At 37.2% G+C, this 24,132-nt stretch overlaps 1 protein-coding gene across 6 annotated transcripts in view; it reads right to left on the reverse strand.

The window, feature by feature from the left end:
* Window positions 1-24,132, reverse strand: part of PPFIBP2 (PPFIA binding protein 2) — a 101,517-nt gene that overhangs the window by 52,955 nt on the left and 24,430 nt on the right. For all 6 annotated transcript variants that reach the window (XM_039384299.1, XM_039384300.1, XM_039384296.1 and 3 more), the window contains one exon: window positions 16,040-16,254. In XM_039384299.1, the coding sequence (XP_039240233.1) occupies window positions 16,040-16,254 (215 nt within the window). The remainder of the gene's footprint in view (window positions 1-16,039; window positions 16,255-24,132) is intronic.

The raw sequence follows: 24,132 nt of genomic DNA on the forward strand, positions 1-24,132 counted from the left end.
TACCATGGATCTCATACTGGGCTGTGGAGCGGGGAGGAGCTGGGAAAAGAAACCTGGCAGTCAGTTAAAGTGGTGATTTGTAAGCTTTTTCAACAAGTCACCCGCCTCTTTGAGAAGACAGATTATGTCATAACCCTCCTCTCTTCTTATTCAGTCACATGAATCACCTTCAGTTCCACTGATAGTTGAATAGGATGACTGTGGCAACAGTAATACTCATATTAATGGGGAAGATTAGGGACATGCTTCACGTATTGCTTTTTGTTATAGTTTAGAAGCTGAAAACAAGGAGTAGAGTCAGCAGAGTTCAACCAGTCAGCTTTACCACAAACTACCAGCAGCACACAAACAACAGTATTACATTTCAACACAAGAAAATGTAGACTACAGACTTCTTCCAGCCTATTTGGAGCTGATAATATTTACGAGACTATGGTCTTTCCATCTCTGTCATATTCTTTTTGGTCAGTAGAATTATGTTATGAGTCACAGTAGTATTATGAAGTGATGATTGAACAGCCTACACAGTAAACATTTTTATTTGCTTCTGACTGTGGATGCAATACAAATTTAATCTCTTGGCATGTTAATGTTACCCCAGAAACACACCCATCTGAATATATGTACATTCCCTCAGTGTACCTGAGAGGAGGAGGAGAAGGCTGGAACATGATTTCTGGATCTATAATTCTTGCCTTTCATCTGAAAGTAATTAGTAAATCAACAGCAGGATTTTTTATTTGCCATTGTGACTTGTTGGTTAAATGAAAGTGGCAGTCACTTTGACAAAGTTAACAGTGTATAGTCTGAAATTAAGCAAAGAGAGAGGTAGGTAAATTTTGGTAGTCATTAAAATAAAGATTTTTGAACAAATACTTATATTTTACCCAGACAATTTTTCTGAAAACTAATATCTGTTTTTTTCCTCCAGATAGTTACATCATTTAAAGGAAGATATCCTTACAGAAGTCATAAGATTCACTTTCAGTACTTTGAACTTAATAGCTATATCATGGGTTTGATCACTCCACCTCTTGCTAGTACAGGTTATGAATCTGCTTCAGAAGAAAGGAAAGTAAAAGAACAATGTACACCTATTTCAGGTCAACCATCAGCTTTGTGCTGCAAGCACTTCAAAAGGTAAGTCTAAAGCAAGCTACGACAGTTATCAGATGCCCCCACTTCCCATGAAGGTATCTCTCTTCCCAAACAAGACATCTGACCATTGCACAAAGTTTTCCAGATGTTGGAGACCTTCCATTCGGACTCCATCCATCCCTGTTCAAATAGCTCAGTTAATTTAACATATCCTTAGAGAGCCCATAACACTTTTTGTAGTAAATATTAGCATTTGTATTAATAATTTGTGGTTATGCCTACATGTCTACATACCAAAATGGGAGTTGTGCTGTTTTTATTTGGAATAGTGCATTCCAATTAAAGTCAGAGGGAAAGATTAAGAATAAAGCAGCAGGACAACATAAAATTGTATGTGAACCCTCTGACCCAAATCCCTTGGGAGAACCAAAGAACATTTGCTAAAAATGGCTCACTTTCAGCTTCAGGTAGTGGAGGTATCTCAGGTTCCTTAGTTTGCAACAGAAACTTTGAACATTGACAGGTTCACGCTTACACCTTGTGAAAGAACCCAACGTTAGTTATCTGCAAAATGCTTCCCATAAACTGCCCACCAGCTACTTCATGAGAACTGTGCTGTTGCCCAAGCTGTAACGTTAAAAGCACACTGTACATACACAAGGACTTTTCCATATCCTTCCATAAGCAGACTGCTGAGAGACATGTCCCTCTTAATAATTCCTGTGACCTCCTTATCCAGACTTTCAGTCTTACTAACAAGGTATTCTCACATACCTGCACTGTCACAAACTCACAACATGGCATGAAACCAGGGTGGTTCTGTGTGCCTGTGTCAGACATTCAGCTTTTCAGGCAAAATAAGCTAACTGGGACAATTCTGAAATTGCCATCGAAGTATGACATGCCGTGAAGTCCAGTACAGCTGTACCCACTGCAGAGTTTTGTTTTTCTGATATTAGGCAAGATATTATCAGAGGAAGTTCTTTCTCTCGTGAGAGGTACTACTGCAGAACTGTGAACTGTGCCTCACACAGAACTGAGACAAGTTCTAAATTGTTTCTTTGCTCTGTCCGTCTGCTCTTGCATTTTACTGCCCACTCTGTCCACACCTTTGGCCATTCTTGGCACAGCATTTCCACAGGTCATGTTAAGACAGCGAAGTCCAATGGAAAGCACTGAAGTGTGGTGACACTTTATTTCAATTTGATCTAAATATTGCTTTTTCCCTGCTGTTGTTGCACGGAAACAACAGCAGCTGATGCTACTATACAGACTATGTTACAAGACCTCTGCTTAAAACCAGACCCTCTCTTCTAAGCGTCTGAAAATAGCAGTTGTATCTGTCATTTTGCCTGCCTGGATCCCATGATTTTTGTATTTGTTTACTGCCCTAACCCAGTCCAGGCCACAGATACCACACAAGTCTGTCTTAGCCAACCACTGCAACAGCAAAACCAATCCTGGTCTCTGAAGTGATTTCTGCTAATGATGAAATTTGAGCCAGCTCTGGCATACTTCACCAAGGCTTTATGGAAGTCTGCTCCAGTTATTCTCTGTTAAATGCCATTTGTTACTCTGAAAGCAACTCTTACTTTTATTATCAGCCAAAGAGCAACAGTTTATGATCGCAAGAACTGAAATCTTTATATGTTGTAACAGTCAGTGCCAGGCGTGATGCTGGTATTCGTGAACGTGAGAATTAAATACACAACTTATGCTGTTTCAACTTCAAAAAAAAAAGGAAAATAAAAAATTTTATTTCTAAATCACTTGTCAGAGGAATTTGGGAACAAACTGTTTAAGTTCTCCTGGCAACAACACAAGCTCATTTTCAGTACTCTTCCCTTCTTCCACATATGCACACCTCTTTAAAGAGCTTTAAAGAGCAAGGAAAAGCAGCAGTACTGATATTCTCCTTTATATACCTGACATTAAAGGAATTACATGCAACAGCAGCAAGGGTATTATTAATTTCAGTAAAATTCTGTGCTACCTTTGAATGCAGTATCCTTTCTGAATACACAGAACCTGATAGCAGCACACCTTATTAGCTTTTTGTTAGCAAACCTCTCTTCACAGAACTGAAATTTGCACCAGGAAATTTCAGGCAGGCACACTGTATTCATGGCCTCATTTAATTAACAAATTAACATGTGAGCTCAAAATACACCTTTTTTAATAGGTAGTTGGCTTTAACTGCACAGAGCACAGGTTAACCTAATATATAATGCTACAGACAGCTACTTCCTGTTGCCTCTTCTCCTTCACTATCCCATTTGCTTCCCATTTAATCCCCACCCAGACACACTCCAGAAATGTAAAAGTTTCCAGAACCTGATATAAACAGTTTGTAAATTGACTTCAAGATTCTCAAGCTTTTATTAAAGACTTACACATCATTAATATTTTATATTTAATTCAAGAAACTACCCAAATTAAACTTCCTTATCATATTTCACGTAAGTATGGACCTATATTTTATGTTTATACAGTCAGTAAAAAACCAGAGTGCATGTGCATATGTATACATATACACATACAAGAATTTGCAAAAAAAGTACACACAGGTTAAAATAGATTTTTAAGAGTATAATGAGAACATGTGCTGCTTTCATGACACACAATTAAATTCATATAGTAATTTAAAAACCAGCCTACTGTAAGGGATCCATTCACATACCATTCATAATCTCTAACACTGAAAAATAAATAATTAGAACATAAAAAAAATCTAAAATCTGACAAAAACAAAGTGATTTTTCCAAGATGATGAAACTACTACACAAACCTACTTTGTTTTTATAGGGAGACAAAAACAATCTCATGCAGTTAATTTATGTTCAGGCAGTTCATCACAAAATAAATAGCAGTGTCTTTTCTTTTAAAAAAAAAGTTATTTTATCAGAGTAACATGCACAGAAAAAAGTACCACCATTTTTATCCAGAACAAAGGCATCCAGAAAGGTTTCATACAGTTACCCTGATGAAGAATCAATTAAGCGAAGAGCTACTGCAAATAATTTTTCACTTTAAAGCACAACATGATAAACATACTCTCCTTTTTCTGCCATACATTCCCATGCAGGACTTGCTTTGTTGTACTGCAACCTCAGGAAAGCACGAGCACTTGCTAGAATCTATTGCCATTTGCTCAAAGTTTGATCCTAGAGTTTCATTTTTAAAGACAAAGACAGCTGATTCTCTCCCCCCCCTCCCTAAGCCTTCTCCTCCTACATCAAGAAACGTCTTTAATTCATTTCTCATGAAGAAACTTACACTACTTTATGCCTCAGACACTGAATACGTTTCCTTTCACAAAGCTGACTATTCTGACTAGGATTTTTGCTAATGTGCATTTAGAAAGAGAAAACAAAAGCCCAGCAAATCACTTACCCTCTTTAGCCACGTGAAGTGCTTGTAAATATCAATCTCACCATCCATGCTTTGGGCCCATCTCAGCAGTTACATTCCCAGGGTTAAAAAGAAACTTTTGGAAGCGAGCGCACTGCTTTGTTCTACAGGATATAGCTGTGATTTCTTCCCCTTTCAACCCTCAACTTCTGAAACCTTCAGTGCCTGTTCATATTTTAAGCTAAATCTCCTGCCCCTGTCCCACGGTCTTATCCCAAAGGCTTCTCACAGATGTATATATAACACACAACTGTATAAACTTCAGGCTCTCCCCCAAACATCTGGTTTTTTTAAACAGCAGATCAGTTAGCAACAAGAACAATGCGACTCTGAAATCATCAAAAATATAACTTGCTAAATGATCTTTAAAAAAGGATCTTTCAAGAACAGTAGAAAAAACTGCAAAAACTGTTCCCCTTTAATGTTGAATAACAAGCTAAAAATTATTAAGCTGTCACTGAGAAACTATTTTTCAAGTAATGCTTTCTCTGGCTTTCTGTTTCAAGAGTGGCTGGAACTCATTACCAAAGACCCCCTATTTCCTGTCTCTGTTTTACTCCCTGTTTATTGTAACACTACTCAGCCTTCTCAATTTATTTCAGGCTCAGACTAAACCTAAAAATAAGCTCTGTTCTTTGAATTACTTGCCTGTCCTCTCCAAACATATTATAAAAGAGGAGGAATTCAAGGACGATCCTGTGAATAAGTTAATGATCCCATAAATACTGCTATTGCCAAAGAGGCGATTTTCCATCTTAACTGAAGATGATGATACCCTTCCAAGATATTTGTCTGTTCCTGCTGAAGCTGAAATCTCATAGCATGGCAACTTTTCAAACTTGCAACACCAAGATAAATGCATATGCAACGCAATGCTCTGGCAAGAAGGGAAGTTTAAAAGTGTTGCCTGTTACTGCGGTGTCCTCTAGTGCCTTCACAGAGTAGTTATTCATAACTCATAATTTTTTCCCAGTAAACTCCAGTTTTCAATGTTGTATCTCCCCCTGCTTAAGAGTGGCTTTGGATTTGAACTGGGAAACTGATTGTTACACACACAAGGACAACTGCTTGGGCAATGCCTGTTGAGACCTAAACACAGTTGTCTCCATGGAATTTTTGTGATGATCTCAGAACGTTTAGTTATTTCCTCATTTTCTTCAGATTCTACAGCCAAACTGACCCCTGCATTTAAGAAGCAGTAAAACAGCAGTTTGGAAGAGCCAGTGTCAAAGTAGCCCATGACACCAATGATAGATACAGAGGACTCAAAGTCTGAGTCTGTATAATACCCTGAAAAGCTGTTCTTACTGGGACCTGCCTCACTTAGGCATCTACCCACATTCCAAGCTGGGGAAGTCACAGACATGTGATGAAGTTTCTGCAAGAGATGTGGGTTTTTATTGTTTCAGCCATCTCGATCCTTTGGACCTGATGGAGCTCTTTGAGAACCTTCCATAACACAAAGAGGGAAGAATATAAACCTAGACTTTCGGTTTCCTTTGTGTATTTATTATCTTATTTAAAGTCACATGACAAGGAAGACATTACAATTTTTAGAAAGTTAGTGCTAAGAGTTTTCTAGAGGTGCTAGGATATCTAAAATCACCAGTAAATGTGATAAGATAAAAGAACTGTCAGTTCCAAAAAGCAGATCAGAAGGGGACTTGACTTGCTGTGTGCATAGAATGTGGTTGTTTTTATGCTATATTAAAGTTGATGAGGGCAACTATTTCTTGAATAGTTTACACCGTCTGGCAAAAGTCTCAGTACATTGTCAATGGTCCTTTTAAAAAAAAAATAATTAATACTTAATATAGTACACTTCTCTATGCACTACAGCCTCTGTCATGGCTGACAAACTGAAGACTGAACAGAGGTTCTCTTGACATTAAATAATGAACTTCCAACAGCTTAAGGCATTTTTTCCCCTGAAAACTTGTTATCTAATTACAAAGAACAGCAAATACATCAAACTTTATCTCACAGTATTGTGTATCCCATAGCACCACCACTATGGTGCCTCAAGTTCCACATTTCATCTGTTTCAAAACATGGGCTCTAAGACTCTTATTTCAGGGAAGAAGGAAACGCCTTTCTTAAAACACTCCACCATGCATTATCAGCTAATGATTTTGTTTTTCATATAAAACCTACAAAAAACTATATTACTCCACTTACTAGTGCCTCAGTGTACCATCTGCAGCTAGGTTAGTATCCATTTCTTCTTTCAAAAGCATTAAAAATGACAAACATACCTTATTTCTGCCCTGTCATTTCTGCTGGATTTCATGCAAAGGATTTCTGCTAGTCATTCTTCCTGATTAAAAGGCAAGTGTCTGAATTTTCTGCATCTTATCAGCCACGAATGTTGACAGCATACATTCCAGACAGTCACATGCTCACTCTGAGCCTGTCACCTGCACGCTGAACTTTACGTCCTGCTTGAGCTTTGGCCTGCGAGTTTCAGATACCAACTGAATGCAAATCAATTGCCCCAGATTTGCTTAGAATGCTCTTCCATTTCACTAGAAAAGCAGGTTAGTCTCTCTGAGCAGCGTGAAAATAAGGAAAATATGTTGAAACCTGAGGATTGCTTCATCAGGTTACCACTGTATGTTTTTCTTATTTTCAGGAAATCCATGTCTGTGTGCAGTTCTTCACTGAGCACCAGCTTCTGGTTCAGTGGAGAGTTAAAAATCAAACAAGCAAAAATGCCACACTACTACTGAAAATCCACCACCTTCAAGTGTTACCCCACAGAGAGTGATCCAGCTATTGCTCCCTTCCCCAACAAATTATTTTTCTTAGTGTTGTCTCCAATACAAATGCAATTTTGAGCACTAAAATGTTTAAAGTTAACAAGGTTTATATACTCTACAACCTGTATGAAAACCCATTAGGATTTCTTTGCCAATTCTCTACTTCCATAGAAAACTGCTGACTCCTGCCAGTGTTGATAGAAGTAAAAACTCAGTTTGCAGAACACCAAAGCTGCTAGTCACAAGAAGGTCTGCTGATACACAACCTATAAAAAACACCCAGCTAAATGACCCAGTATTCTGTTAGTCAGCATGTCAAATACTTCAAACGAGATTTTAAATGTTTCAAATAGTAAATAAACATGCTGCACGAGCTTTGAAACTGAAAGTACTAGAACGCTTTAAACATTCAGTTATGCTTCTCATGTCCCTCCATTCCAGGCCTTTGAAGAGGGAAGAAAACATCCACAAATCCTCTTAGAATTGTGGAGGAAAAGGCAATCTGACTGTCTGGTGTACTCCCTCTTCCACCAACACTGAGCTGAGAAAAAAACAGTTGTCTGTCCCTCTTTCTTCCATCCAACTGTGGCTTGAGGAACATTATAAAAATATATTTATTATTGTTGTTTTAGCAATTTTACTTTTTATTCAGTTAAGTTTGTGATAAAATACATGCTTTTGTGATCTCTCAGAGTAGCACAAATGCAAACAGTCAATAGAGTTCTACTGCCACTGAATTTCCTGGAAAATCAGAGGACAAAGGAATAGGAATCAGAGCAGTTCTTCAGCCTCTAACAGGTCCAAGTCCCTGGACCATAGCACCTGTCTGCCTTTTCAGCAGTAACTTACAGATCATTTTGGTTTCAAAACCCATCAGGCTCTGAAAACGCTAAAAGAAAACAAACTTGGCTTCTTAGGCCAAGAAATGCAATGTCCAGCTATGAATCTTTCCAGCCTCATCAGGGGAGTCCAGCTGAGGATGGACATGCAACAAAAATTTGCCCATTCCCAAGAATTAGCATCAACTCTGCCTACATGTTTTTTCCAGTCCTAGTGTTTGGGCTGGTTTGGAAACAAAAGGATTAGGACCAGATTTTAAAAGGGAAGATTTTTTTCAGCATGCCAATTCACAGATGTCATTCCCACGCTGCAGAAATATGTGAGAGTTTCAGACTGAAGAAAGAGAGAGAAAATATGAGAAAACTTGTGTATAAAGAAACTCAGGCCATTTGTGCAGAAAACAATGGAGGAAGAAATTCCTGTTTCATGGTGAGCAATGGCTTCAGGAATCTAGATGAATTATTTCCAGAAATGAAATGTGTCTTAGAGTCTTAATCATCACTAACAATAATGCCTAAGTGACAAGAGAAATAAGAAATTCTTGGAACAAAAGGAAAAAAAATTACTGCATTCTGTGGATGAGCAAATTTGCTTTACTTGTGATAATTTAAAAAAAAATAAACCATGTCCTGGGAAACAGACAACAAATAACATTATGTAGATACACGAACAAATAATCCTTTCCCAGCATAAAATACACTAAACACACTCAATCGTAATGGCTTAATTCTTTGATTAAAATCTGTATTTCAGAATTAAACAGATTTAGATGGCCATTAGTTCCCTGCCAGCAGGGTTAACCCTTATTCTTATTCCATATTTGGGGGAGGGGGGAGGTAATACTTCAAACAGGTGCTGACATCTCTGGAGCCATTCCCATCTGCAGGCTGTATGATATCACGTATCTCCAGCACTACCATGTCCTTTCAGGCTACTGCTCAAGCAATAAGTAGCTCTCTTCCCTTGGCTTGCACAAAGAATGTATTACTGATGCTTAGATGAAGTTACTGTTTATTAATTCATTCACAGACATTTGCACATTCTTGGCAGTTTCAAACATTCCTTGTCATATGCTGAAATGCTTTTCTCAGTCCAAGTTCTACAAGAAATACGACTTTTTGGATGAAGCTTATTGAGAAGAGAATGTAGATTGTAAGAAACTTGAGTAGTATATTTTTACATGAAAAGCAAAAGGTATTTTCTTCTACTTAGCAGAACATCCAAACCACTGTGAACACCTCCTCCAGTTGTTATATGCAAGAGTGCACTGATACGTAGAGAAAATAATTAAAGATATATATTTACATCCTACCACACAACACATTACAATAATTCAGGTTTAGTTTCCAGTCCGAAAGGTTTCAAAGCACTGCTGAAACTACTAAACATGCAGTAAGTCAGTATATGAAACATTTGGAACAGGATATTTACCAAATACTTGCACATATATCAACAACATTGCAGGTAACATTTTTGCCTCTCCTCACTATGACACACATCAGATTTTCTCTTCTAAATTTCAGAACAGAAAAAAAATGTAACAAGACTCAAAACAGAATAAGCTGCAGATACACCTTTAGAAGTCCTTATTTCTGATAAGGAATATACAAATATTCATAAATTTCTTCTTAAGTATTTAATTATTTAGGAAAATAAAGCACATTTCTGATCTACTCATGAAGAAGAGTAGCATGCCGACATGTATGTACTATGTGTCTAAAAGAAGCATAATTTGCTTCTGTTTTTGAAAGATCACAAAACCTGAAAATATATTTAGCTACACTTTAACTAAATACAGGTCTGTTTACTGCTGTTATTAGCACACTAATCCAAGAGAGAATGAAATAATTTTGTTGTTGATACGTTATTGCCATGTTTGTCATAACTCATAAAATTTAGAAAATGAGGTAAATCAACCTACTCAAATTCTGTGTAATCTGAATAGAGTTTATATATAGAAATACATATGGAAATGTTATGCTGTTTCTCTAACATTCAGGTAATACCTGAATCAACACGGGACTTTTTAAAAGAAAATTTTGTCCCCATCTTCTTTACGTGACCATTACCTTTCCATCGTTATCTGTCAGCACCATTGCTTAATTAAATAATTTCTCTTACCAGTCCCTCTGTTAATTACTTTATGGAAAACATTTTCCTATGTTTCCTCTATCTCCACTTCAAAAGGTAGATACTTCATACTATTTACATTTATGCATTAATGTTTGTTAAATTAATGCAGTGCATAATATTTAAATCTGTGAAAAGCCAAAAGAGCTGGAAATTCTAGTGACAGATCATAATGTGAAATGAAAAAGGGACACCATATATTACATCAGACACAAAAGGAAAGATGAACAGGAATACGACCTTTCTTCCATGAGTACTCTAAGCCTAAGGCCATAACACGATTCTGTTTGAGCACTTCTGGTCATTGTAGTTTAAGGTGGCTCTGTTAAACATTACTGACCATTACAAAGTTGAAAGAAGTAGCCAAAACCTAATCTCATTTTAAGAAAGAGATCTAAATCAGCCCTGCTCGCTGCAAAGCTATTTTAAGCTTCTATCAGTTCTTCACACAGAGAAGCTTCCTACCTCTGCTGAGAGCTACTGCAGTGAGCAGGCACAGGGAGAGGTGTCTGGTTTGTCTGGTTGGCTCCCAGACAAAACAACTACAGAACACTGAAAATGTTAGGTCTGGTTTAGAAAAATGCCATGCAAGCTCTGTACACCCCTGTTCCACCAGCTCCAGGGCACTCTCTGGTATTCAGAAATAGCTGCACGTATGAGGGACGTTTCTCTGCTGTTTCTCGTGCACCATGAATTGCTCTAACACGCTTGGGGAACTCTGAGACGACCAAATCTTCCACTTCAGGACTGCCTTGCATCATCAACTCATTGAAAAGGAGCTGGAGGACCGGATCATACAGCTTTGAACTCTGACTCCTCCTCAGAAAAACATAACCCATCCAATGTTTCGAGCTGGCAAAAATAAACATGAATGCTTTCAGAATGACAGCTTTTCTACACTATCCCAAGCAGGCTCTACTGCTCCATTTTCAATTTAACATGTGTTAATACCACTTGGCAACGGGAAGATTCAGCTATATATAGTTCCATCATGGCTCTCAACAGTTGAGTTCCACAGTCAAATCTACCAGCAGACAAATATACTGGCTTTAATTGGCATGGCTAAGATTCCCACTCAGCTGTTGCTGAAAAATGCTATTGATACTTTTATAAAAGCACGTTTTCAAGTATATGGAAGTGCCCCAAAGTGCAGTTGTTTTCTGCCTCTGCTCTGGACAGATAACTCTGTGAAATGAATCTCAGACAAAAGTGAAATAGAGAGACCAGTGATTATGTTTCAGCAGAGCACTTCAACACATGCTTAAAATAAAACTTTGAAGTAAGTTCAAAACTTCACAAACTCCACCAAGTCAGAATTCTGAACTGGGGTTTACTCTTTTAATCCAAGTCCCTGTGAACACATTGGAGAAAAAAAATCCCTTCATTTTAACACATAGTGTAAACAATCTCTTATGAACTTTAATCATGACCAAATAGCAGTCAAGACTCTAAGGAATTTATTCTGTTTCTGCTAAAAAGTCTGGTTTTACCAATAAAACAGATCATGAAAAGAAACAAGGCACAACATATATCACAAGGCAAATCACATTATATTTAAAAATGCATCTAACACACATTCCTCTGCTATCTCCTATGCTCTTCTCTCCCTTTCTGTTTCCTCAAATTTAGAATATTTAGAAAGATTTTCAGACTTAGGCTTCCAAGAAACAAAAAAACCCCACCAACCCCGTAACAAGGAAAATACTAATGGGTTTTCAAAAATCAACACTTTAAGGGTCAGTAAATAAAACTACATCATGAAATGGTGCTTTAAACACAGATGTTCCACTAGGAGGAAGATTGTGTTCTGTAATCCTGAAAATGAGTCCTTCACTCATGCTCAAGGACCATTATAAGAACAGTAGTGTTCCTCTTTACTCAAAAAAGAGTTCCATAAAGATGTATGGAATAAAAAACCAGAATTAAACAGCGTAGAAGTCCATTTAGAGTTATGAAACTGTAAACAAATATATTCTCTCGTAGCTCACAGAGCCAAACGCAGTCAAATTGTTACTGCAGCAATTAATTTTTAATGCTGAAATGACTACCTGCTTTGTGATATGTCACGTGGTCACTGGCAATACTAAAATATTTAACAAGAAGCATTGATACCATCCACAAGTTTGTTTTATACGAACTCTGCATGCTAATCCCCAGGTCTTTTTGTTCTGCTTTTAAGGCCAAAGAATTTACAATCATAAAGCCATATAAAACACTTCAGACATGCTCTTCGAGGCAGAACTTTTTAATACAATTCTTAAGTAGTTAAAAGCCTATAATTAATAATTTTTTATTTAGGTTTGTCAAAAGATTTGTGCAACTGCAGCAAACTATAAAATCCTCATTCCATGGTGCACAGTAACAACCTTTCTAAATTCAGTGCTAATTTTGTCAAACCTGTTTCGTCTCCCTCAGAGCAGTGACAGCACAGTTATGGTGCCCAGTTATATTACAAACTCAGGAACCTGATATGTTCATAGATCCCAGACCACGGAAACAATCAAAGGAGCCTTTCCAAAAAGCACACCTTTAGCTCCACAAATGGTGTGCCTCTTCCTTAGAGAAAAATAAATCACCAATGGTTCAAGAAAAAGAATAAAGGAGATGTTCTCAAAAGGGCAAGTAAACAGGGCAGTATCAGGTATAAAACAAATATCTGAATTTTCCCACAGATTTGGTATTCACACCTAGAGGAGACAGACCAAAGAGCATAACAGCTACCATTGGTTAAAAGAAGTAAATAATCCAATTGATCAAACCATCAAACATAATTTGGTGGTATTTCATGTCTGATAAATTCCATAGTTTGCTGCTATGGAACAGAACGAAGGTGAGATCAGCTCTAGCATCCATAATCATCACAGAAACTTCCTGACTAATCAGTAATTCCGTATTCTGCTCAAACCCAAATGCTGTTAAATGCTGGTGTTTGATACTATCCAGCAGGAATGAGTCTCAAGTCATCTTTCTGACTTCCCTTTCTGTGGTTTCCCATAAAAGCAATATGGGGCAGTAGCAAAACACATACTCAAATTATTTCCATAAGGCACATCATTTGTATGCTTCACTAACAATGGCAGCTGCAACAATTTTTTTAATAATATATTTAATTACACATTTAAGTGAAGAAGAATCATAAAATAACACTCTCTTCTTGAATGAAGCATGCTTATATGCTTTTAAGATAAACATCAGATTGCTTTTTTTCTCTTTAGTTTCCACTGCATGCCTAACCAGTATAAACTGGGAATATTTTTGACACCTATTTATGCAAAATGTTAGAAACACAGCAATTGTTGTAGTCTCTAAAGCTATTCAGTTACATGCTAGAGCAGCCCTCCAGCTTCAAAGGAAGGTCCATGGACCTCCAAAGAAAACAGATGTGGAATTAATCATCCACAAAAAAAAAAAAAGGCCCTCTCCAACCTGCAATAGCTCTAAAAAAAAAAAAAGCTCAAAGGCATCAGTAGTCCACGAGTACACACAAAAGCTAAAGCACCCACGTGTGTGAGGGGATGTGTGTAAAACAGGGGAACCCACATCCACAGAGGAGGCTGTTCAGGCTTGTAACCAACACCAGCTGTGAGAGAGGAAATGTGTAACTGTGAATGTGCGTGTGCATGTCCGTGGCATTTTAACTTTTTGGAATTAGTTTTAGGGCTGCATTTAGAAATTTGTAGGTGTTCCTTAACATTTCTTAAGCATCTAGTATCATGGTTTATCTAATGTATTGCTGATGTTCGTCCTAAATATATAGTTCCCTGATCTCTAGTTAATTATGCTTTTAATAAATCAGCAAACTGTCTCCATCCTGATGTGTTTAAACCATGGGAACTGAGTGAGGTTTACTTAATGCCACTTCTGCATTTCACAGAGTAATGATTACCAAACTCCATTTGAGGCTTCCAATGTGAATGGATTCATGGAGACAGAGAGTTCTCATTCTTTATAGCTTACTACCTCAACTGTCCTTATCCACATATTAAGTGTCATGTTTCATAGCTCTGGGCTGGAATGAAAGAAATTCCAGTATGGGACATAACTACGAAACACATATTCCATTTCACTGAACTGACCCAAATTTTACCAGATTTCTTCCCAATTTCCAAGTGGAACTGCAGCTTGCCAGTGGAGAAAGCTCTCCCAAATTCAAAGGTCACGGAAGTTATGTGCACGCTTACAAATTATCTGCACTTAAAAAAAATATGAGAAAGGTCTACAAATACACAGATTACTATCCATTTTCAAATAACAGACACAGCAGCTGTGCCCTACCCTCCCTTGACACGGAACATGGCAAAATATTTTAAAAACAGTGATCTCAACATAGTGCACTAGAGATACTCTATGCCATCAACTTCCCCTGTTCTGTTGCCCCTGAATCCAGACTCCCCAGTTGCTTTATCAAACAAATACTACTCTTGATGCAGCAGACAAGGCTTTTAGGACATCAGTAAACTGCAAGTCTAAAAGGCAGAAGTCTGTGGCTTCTGTTTTGGCTGATTACCCATGAAACAGAAGAGACACACATATATAGTTAATATGAGAAGTCAAACCATCAAAGGTTACCTACGTTGCAGGGCTGCAAGGTGAGCTTAATATTTCTACACCAGAAGACCAAAAGCCAGATTACCAGATTCAAACTCTTCAACTTGGTGGTCTAGGGCTATCTTTATTGTGAACAACTCTGAAAATTTATGTCTTTTATGCACTAAAAACATCTTTTAGCTATTGTAAAGACTTCAATAAACATTAACATTTCTGCTTAGGCAGGAATTCAGTAAGAGCTGGCCCTAAGGATATCTAAATCCAAAAGCTAAAACTATAAATCCAAATCAAACATTGCCTACGCCTTTTGTTTTCAAACCTGGTACCAAATTCTCATTCCTTTCTCTCATATGGACCCAAACAGGATTTTCCAGCCACAGACCTGCACTCTGTGAAGAATGCCAAAAACCAGCAGCTGACAAGTTCAAACAAAAGCAACTACACTTCCAACAACATCAGGTTGCAATTCACACACGGCAGCTGCGGCAGAAGATAAACACTAAAACATAAGCCACAGGACAAATTACATAAAAGGTCACATCCATTGACAAAACCAGAAGAAAATCTATTCATCTAGAAAAGTTTTCTGATGTTGAGACAGTGACAAGTAGCTTTTACACCTGAGGAACACCACCATTCACCTGCAGTGTCAGGCTTGGTGTTGTGGCAGGACCTGCTGCTTCTATTCCTTTATATCCACAATGTCCCTCTTCTTTTGAGGTCTGTCTGAAGATCTGCTCCCCACCTGGTAAGCCTCAGTCTTTCCCAGTACAGCCAAATGTTTATTCCCCATCTATCCCAATATGAATGTCTCACCTGCAGAATCAAGAGTGTTCCTGGATTTACCACCTCTGCCTGGTAGACAACATAGTTTGGAGATTTGTTATACCAAGAGTTAAGGGAAAGGACAGGAGAATCATCCAGTCTGAATTTGTTCCTTCAACAGACAATGACACTGCATTCCAAACTGATACTTTAAAAATTAAAAGTTTTCTAACTATTCATAAATTTGTTATCTCCAGCAAAGAATGAACCAAAGTAAACCAAACCAAAAATAACCCACGGAAAAGGCAACTTTTGTTGCAGTTGATTTTTACCATCCTTTCCCTCACCAGGGACAAAATAAGGTATTTTATCAACTTCTCATCTGCATTGCTCTGATAATCAGCACATAAAGCAGTAATATGAAAACACTTGAACCAATCCATTGTTTCCATTGCAAACAAAATGGAAAAGCTCAAATAGCTACTCACCAGATTCTCTTCGAACCACTCCCGCAGACACACTGCTGTGGCCCCTGGAATTTGATTTCTCAATGCCTCTTTCTCCTGAGGATCCTCCAGCATTTCCAATGCCATCTTTAGATCTTCCAGGAGATGCAGAATTTGAAATGTGCCCAAGTACACTGACGGAGCAGGTGACACAATATCATAACCACCATTAGCATACTCTGTAGCTGACTTTGTACCTAAAACAAATAAAAAAAGGAGAGACAATAACGTTATATAATTGTTTTCTGGGTGACAAATACACAGATACTACGCACTACAACTTTTGGGCTTCAGATGCTCACTGACAAATACCAGTATTTCAGGCTTAGAAATACTTGCATTAGTCTCTAGATAAATCACGAGCACTGGAGAATTAAATGTGAAAGGGATATACGAGCATATTAAAAAAGAAATTTGACCTAGAAAACATTTGCAATGTTTGTTAAGGTCAAATCCTTTCTGTCAAGTCACCTGTAATTTTCCACGGTTGCCATGAGATGTCACTAACTTCTCAGCTACACAGAAGTCCCTACACAGAGCAGTGTTAAGCAATGTAAGAACAACTGATGCAGTCCTTTGAGAAGAAACTTAGATCAAAACAGATCATGTAACCAGATCTAGGAAAATATATGACTGTGGGCAGGTTTAAAACTCCCACAAAGAACAACCCACCAGAAGTTAGCAATAAAAATGGCACATAAAACTTTGCTAGCTCTCTAAATTACAAAAAGATCTCTAAATTACAACACCTCCCTCCTGCCAGCCCTCCAGTACCAATATTATTTTCTCGACAACATTAAGCACAGTAAAAAACATATCTCACTTATGGAAGGATTATAAATAATACAAATTCTAATATCTCTAAACCTTTTTGTCTTAATACCTTGTGTTTCAATGAGATGCACACTAAAGTAAACTCTCTTTTCTCAGTCCTGAATTTCAGACCTTGGTATCATTTAATATCCCTTTGTTTCTTTAAGAACTAGTCAGGTGGAAAACTATCTCCTTTACTTTTTAAAGTTTTTATTTACAATTCATTGCCTCGTGTATGTAATAGGTTGTACAGATGTCTTCATGTTCTCTCTGGCATAAGCCATCCCATTTCCCCCTTTTATTTACCTTAATGGAGTTTTTTTAGGTTTTTGATCATTCATACTTCACTGGATCCATATAGTGTTCATTAGAAGACTACATAATTGATGAACACAAGGGTATTATAATAATCTCCTTATTATATTCTTCATTTTACCTCTGTGTTCAACATAATTTACATCTTAGTTATGAAAGGAACAAAAACCTTCACCGGGCCTTTGAAAATTATTTGCTAACTTTTTTTTTTCCCCCTGAGCTCACAGATCCAATGGGATGCATGAACATGTAAGGAATTCAAGTGTTCTTCTCGAATGCACACTACTTTGCATTAATCAATGTTAGTTTGCCTGCTACAGTCATTTATCTACCATGATTCAGACACTACAAACTATGTTTGGACCCAATGTTTCATTTTGCACGTAGCCTGAAACACAACTCATGAATACACTGACAGTCTGGGTCCTAATACCCTGAAATGCCTTCTGCACCCACATTAGCTTTTAACCAAAATGCCAGTTGATCATTTAATACTAATGTTATTCCCCATGTCACTCAGTTTTTGAACAAAGGCAATATTTTGGCTCTCATTTTGTGAATGCTTAACTCTACGCAAAGTTTGGGGAAAATTTAAATAATATTAACCAGGTTATCTTCAACCTCTGTTTTAATGACACAAAGCATTCTGTCAGATATTTGCAAAAAATTGTGTGGCTTGAATTCTGCTGAACAATGAGCGTGGGGGTTTTTTTTGACTGTTTTAAACAATGTAAAACCAACCATCCTTAGAAATTTCTGAAGTTTTGCAAGGCTCAGTAGTAGGGTTTTAAACTTTTTTTTTTAAAGCAACGCTAATTTTCACTACCGAAGTATTTCATATTATCTTAACCTCTTTTCAGACTCAAAATACTCCTTTTGATCCTGCTGACTTCCGCTGCTCACGAGTTTATTTTAATACCCCAAGTGCAAGATCTCATCTTAATTTCTGGCTAAGACCATGTCCAAGATAAAGTTTCTTCAATATCCGGTGCTACAAAGACTGCTGTATGAGATAACCTCACCTCGTAAATCAACCTTGTCTTCCTGAATTACTTCCTTTTGAGCTCAGGATCAACTGACTGTTTTGCCGGACTTGCTCGCTAAAAGGTATTTTCTTACGTATTTCTATACTCTCAGCCACTCGTGACAGCTTGTTTATGTTTATGTAGCTCCTAATGCAGATTAATATTAAACTCTAGTGACTGAAAATAGCAGATTTCCAAATTGTGTAGGAGCCGTCTGGATCATATAACCTTCATTCAGCCAGGGTGGCTCACTACTTACTTTCTGAGAGATGTGCACACAAACTGAAATGTGGCACTGACTGCTGAAGTGGCATTGATGCCACTTGGAAAGATGTGGCCTCCTTGGTTACTGTGGCTTTAGGACTTGTAAAATAGTTTTCTCACTCTTTCTTTCGGAAAACTCCACGTTACTTCTTTTCTATCTTTTGCTTAGCAAGTACCTTTAACACTAGAAAAGGGGACAGGATTCAAAGTTATTTCATAACCAGCTTTGGTAGTTACACCTTCAGTGAACAGAGGATTTAAAATAGATATAGAATGGGAAAAACTGAAAGGAGCATTCTGCTATGGAGCTCTTCATGTTATTTATGTGAATACTTTTTATTTATAGACAAGAGAGGAACAAACAAGCAAAACTCCACACAATCCAAACAAAACCACACAAACTTTCAGGCCAACAACCAATACTTCAGGTATGAAATAAAAGCTGTCACATTTAAGCTAAATACAACTTAAAAAAACTGTGCAGGAGTTCAGTTAATTAGAGTTGGTAGGTAGTTTATACAGACAAACACACAGCCATACCACACATGCCACTGTGACATCTTTGTTCACCAGTCTAAATGTCTCACTGTGTATCACATCTTGCCTCCATCCTTAGATGATCATGACTATAACATTCCTGGCAACATCCACCTTCTAAAGAAAATAACTTTAAACTCCATAGGAAGATTCAGGGACATTGCAGCATGCCTTTATTTGGTTTGCCTCTATCAAAACACTAGGAAAAACAACATATACTCACATTCTTTAATCTTGGTAAGTGAAAGAATGGTCACCCTTAAGAAACTCAGTTCTCTAAACGTAAATATCCTTAAGTGCTGGAGCACAGGTAGGGCCAGTCAGGAATTATGTGATTCCCTGAGACTGGGCATACTCCATATGCATGCTTGAGTTATCCCAGGCTCTTCAACTGACTGCTCAGAGTGGCAGAATTCTAAGCAGCCTCACATTTTGCAAAATTTGAAATTACTTTAAAACTAGTTTGCTATAGGTTGTTAATGCAGTACCTTTCATTTCCCTAGATGAAATGGAAATCAAACTCCTCTGAATGCAACAATTAATGCACTTTATATTAGGTAAGGAAATGCAGAAATACAGAGTTCAACTCAGCATTTTAATTCAGAAAGCTTCCTGGTTTACTGCTAAAATTCAAATGACTCACAGGCTCGATTCTCTTATTTGTTTTCCATGTAGTTTCATATTAAACAGGACAAGAACACACCCTGAAAAACAGAAGTGTGTAGGAGTAAATAATTATATTTCTTTGCATTAGTTTTAGCACCAGACAGGAAGAACTTGGATGTCCTTGCAGACTCATTTAAAAAAAAAAAAAAAAAATGAAGAATGCTCAGGAAAGATGAGTGCAGTTTTGAACTCTTGGAAAAAGACTCATTTTTTTCTTGAGCAAGTCACAGTATTCTTGTGCCTCACTTTTTTCCAGGGATAAACAGGACACAGGGGAATCTTCTGTCATGATGTTTTATATAATACTCAACACCATGGTTTCCTAGTGTACTACTGGAACACAATTAATCACCATAAATGTCCACTTTAGAGAAGTAGGAGAGAAAGGGAGAAAAAACTGTTGAAACTATGACATTCCAAGTATCTCACTTCTGGCTTCCCCAGACAGCCAGTGGATGAAGGAGGTTAAATGTAGCTGCACATTATACGGAGGAAGAAAGTAAAATAAGCAGTACAAAAAGGAAAACAACTTTTAAGTTACACATTTCTTATACCCTGACCATTAAAGCACATTTTTATTTCAAAGTCCCTTGCAATTAGCTGAATGGCTTCAAAGAAACATTCCTTTTGGGCAAATACATAACCTATTCAGAAAACAGCACTCCCAGTAGCCTGCAAAAATAAGTTACTAAGCAGAAGTTATGAAAGAAGCAGAAAGGCTTGCCAGTTTGAAAATCCACTCTCCTGAGCTTATATTCTACACATTTGTCCATCACACAACTTTCATCTCTCTTAGCAGTAGATACTGTGTCTGATCTCTCACTTTCCCTTGCACCTTAGCTTCTGATCCCCTGCATTCATCCTCGTCACCTCAGTCTTTTTGCTCTAAAACTGGCTGAGTTTAAAAAAAAAAAAAAATCCTGGTAATGCACAACTCAACCATCAGTGGTTAAAAAAAGGTTTTCCTAAAACTGCTGGCTCCTTTAGATCAGAAACCAGCAAAAAACAACAAAAGCCCCAAAGCAAAAACCAAACGCTACATCTATGCTGGGTCAGGATGACTTTCTGTAAAGCTGAAATACTCAAGAGCAACAATTTTGATATCTGACCAACAGTGGTTAGAATAAAGTTATAAACATATATTTTATCTGGCCTTTCACTTAATCATTACACTGTTAGAGAACATTTTTTTACCTGAATTTTTACTCAATGAGCAAATAGGTTGTCCAAGTTCTTCCTCTCTCCTCCAAGACTACAAAGTGTAATTTTCTTTGAAGCACAATTTTCTTTTTCTCATGAAGATAGCCTTGAAAATGTGAATTTATGTAAACTAGTAGTAAGGTCTAGATGGGACATATTTCAGCGTCCTCGTTCCTAAGCCTTCTGTCAAATGAGTGAAGAGGTAGCTCACACAATCCTTTCTTCTAATACTGTAATGCAAAATACATCACAAATGGTATGTTTTGAATCATAGCTTACATTAACTTCTCCTCAAATCTCTGCTTTTAGATCTTTAACTACAGGGAACAGTAACTATTAAGCTGGATTAGCAGGAAGCCCTAGGAAAAAATTTCCAAGCCTAGAAACGTTAATGACCACATTCAGATGCAAGTTTCGTGCAGCTCAGATGATTTTTCCACTGAGCTCTACGTACAATCACACGTGGAATCTTTGAGACAATTTTCAAGAACTGCCTATAATTTATGTAAATGATGTATGTAATTACTCAAACTTTTCCCTTCCAAATGCTTCCAGACGCTGAGCTGTGATGTGCAGCACATTTAGGTACTGCATACACAGCTACAACAAAAAGATCTCTCCTGTCCAGAAACACAAGCTAAGCAGCCTTACAGCTGGTGAGAAAAATAAGAGGGATTATGCAGCTATGATGGAGGTTTGAGGCTGAGTCTCCATTGCAAAGGAAAAACAGGGTCAACACATTTATTAAAGACAAAGAATAAAAAATACTTGCATCAACTTTCTCCCTTTATTTTTTTAAATTACAAATAAAAAAGGAAGGTATTTAGGGCCAGTGTAACCAGTAGTCTAAGTACTAAGTGTACTAAGTACAACAAATACATCTTTTTAGTACAAAATTCATAACTGTTTGTAGTAAGCAGTAGTAAAGTACTGGTAACATGAATACTATTTCATGAAAAAAAAAATTAGTCTCTGTAAGCATAGGGGAAAAAAGACCATTCATTTTGTGAGGATATAAAGGCAACTTGTTTTATAAAGATTACAGTATTTTGATTTTTAAAAAGACTCTCAAATCAATTTCATTGCCTTAAAGCAGTGGACAAGACAATCTTGAATTTAAAGATCTCAAACTTGTTTAAATTTAAGTCTTAGAACTTGGTTCACTTGCCTGTTAAACAACTGACTCTCTCATGTACTGAAAAACAGATCACATCATGCAAACCACAAAAGAACCTTTGTGCCTCAGATTTTCAATCCCATGGGGTTATGGCCATCATGGTTTAACTGCCTTTCTTTGCTACATATTGTATCTGCAGCTATTTATGTTTCTGTTTCTTTTCAATCCTTCCTCAAAACCTAATACAAACAGCTATGATGTGTGGATTTTGTTTTGCACAGGTGCAATCCAGTACTGCAGTTCTGGTAAACTGATGTGGGTGTCGAGAACATGGCAGTATTTTTGCTGTTTTAAACTCACAGAACTGTTTATCTGTAGCCAGAGATGAAGAATTTAAAGTAGCATAGTTAAACTGTAAATATTCATCCATTTCAAATGAGTTTAAACTCTCACTTTCAAGAAGTCTTCTAATTTTGTTGTTTTTCTGGAAAGGCAAGGGAAGTCAAAGACGAAATGGGTCAGTAAATCAGTTTGACTTGGACATTGAAAGGGAAATTTTGTCTTAGGCAAAACAATTTTAAACACTTATTTTTTGTAGAAGATCATTAAGTGTTTAGAAAACAAGTTCTCAGTGCTCTCAGCTTCATAAGATTCTGTAGTGCTGTCCTGTTTACAGAAGGAATCCATCAGTCCTACAGACAGGATTCAGAGTCTTCACTCTATCCCGCGCTCAGAGCCCCACTATCTGTGAGAAAGTATGCTTAGGATAGTGAGAGTATATTTTGGAACAGTAGCCCAAATAGCTCCAATGACCTCTGGCGAGGTTAAGCACTCAAAACTGAGGAAATTCCAAAGTTCAGGTTGCTCTGGCAACCCTGACTGAGGAATGAGTAGCCAACGCTGCTCATGCACAAATCAACACGCGAGTTGCCACGATCTTCACATGCTTTTAAAACACAGATGAAAACTGCACCTGAACAGTTATGCAAGGCCTTCACCTGAAGGCTACAGCAAGTGTAAAGGCCCTACAAAACACAGTAACAAATGGCTGTAATGGTTATTTGAGTGTGTGCAGTTTGAGAGGCCGTGCCTTAAAATTGTCTTTAACAAACCTAAAAGCTAGACCACAGACAGCTGACCTGAAAAGTTATGCATTAAATACATAGGGAGTGAACTGCTATGTTTTTAAAGATTTAAAACATTTTTAATTTTTATGTATCTGTTATAGTTGACGTCTAAGGAATTACCTAATTAGCTTTTTTGAAGTCAAGTATCTGAAGATACGTGCCAGCATCTAAAACAAGCTCTAAGAAGTGTTATAAAATAAAGAACTACAAATTATAGACCCTAAATATTTGTGCTAGGTTGTTATATTTTCCCCTTTAATATACTAGATTTTTATCTTTCCTTCCCCCTCACAATATTCTTGATACATAATTTTCTGTAACTGTTATGACAGGAAGTTATAAATTTCTCTATCAAAGACCTCATTTCAAGTAATGTACTATTTAAGTTCCTTTTTCATCGCTCTATTGCCATAAGATCTAAGCAAAAACACACTGTAACTAAGGGTTCAAAAAAGCCACAATATTGTAACTTCACAAATGCTCACCTTACTTAATGCATAGCAATAACAAGATAAACAAGTGCTGTAGATACATTATTTTTTGTTCAGAAAAAAACTCCTGAGGTACTGACTGTAAAAGAGCAGAAAATGAAAGGGAAATACACTAATCATAACTGAAGCACAGCCTTTTAACACAATCACGATTTATTTGGAAAATACAAGAAAACCACTGCAGCTGTAGCTGCTCAATTATTCTGATCTACAATGAAAGAAATTGCTCATTATTTAAATTCTTCTGTTTCTCTCATCATTATTTTAACTACAGTCAGTTCAGTGCTCTAAAATGGAATTCTACAAAGATTCCTATTAAAATTATTAAAAAGTTATACACCTTTACCATAGAAACAAAATTTTTAATTTGAAAATATCGTGAACCTTGAGTTGGACATAAGTGACAAAGAAATAAAGCCAGCTGGAAGTGTACAAACTGAAAAGAAAAAATAAAAGCTATTCTCCAGTCATCCTACCCAGGCTTTTACTGCCCATCAGCTGCATGTCACCCAGCATGTAT

Source organism: Pipra filicauda, unplaced genomic scaffold (genome assembly GCF_003945595.2).
Source record: "Pipra filicauda isolate LSUMZ 115617 unplaced genomic scaffold, ASM394559v2 scaffold345_size814242_pilon, whole genome shotgun sequence".
NCBI classification, from domain to species: domain Eukaryota; kingdom Metazoa; phylum Chordata; class Aves; order Passeriformes; family Pipridae; genus Pipra; species Pipra filicauda.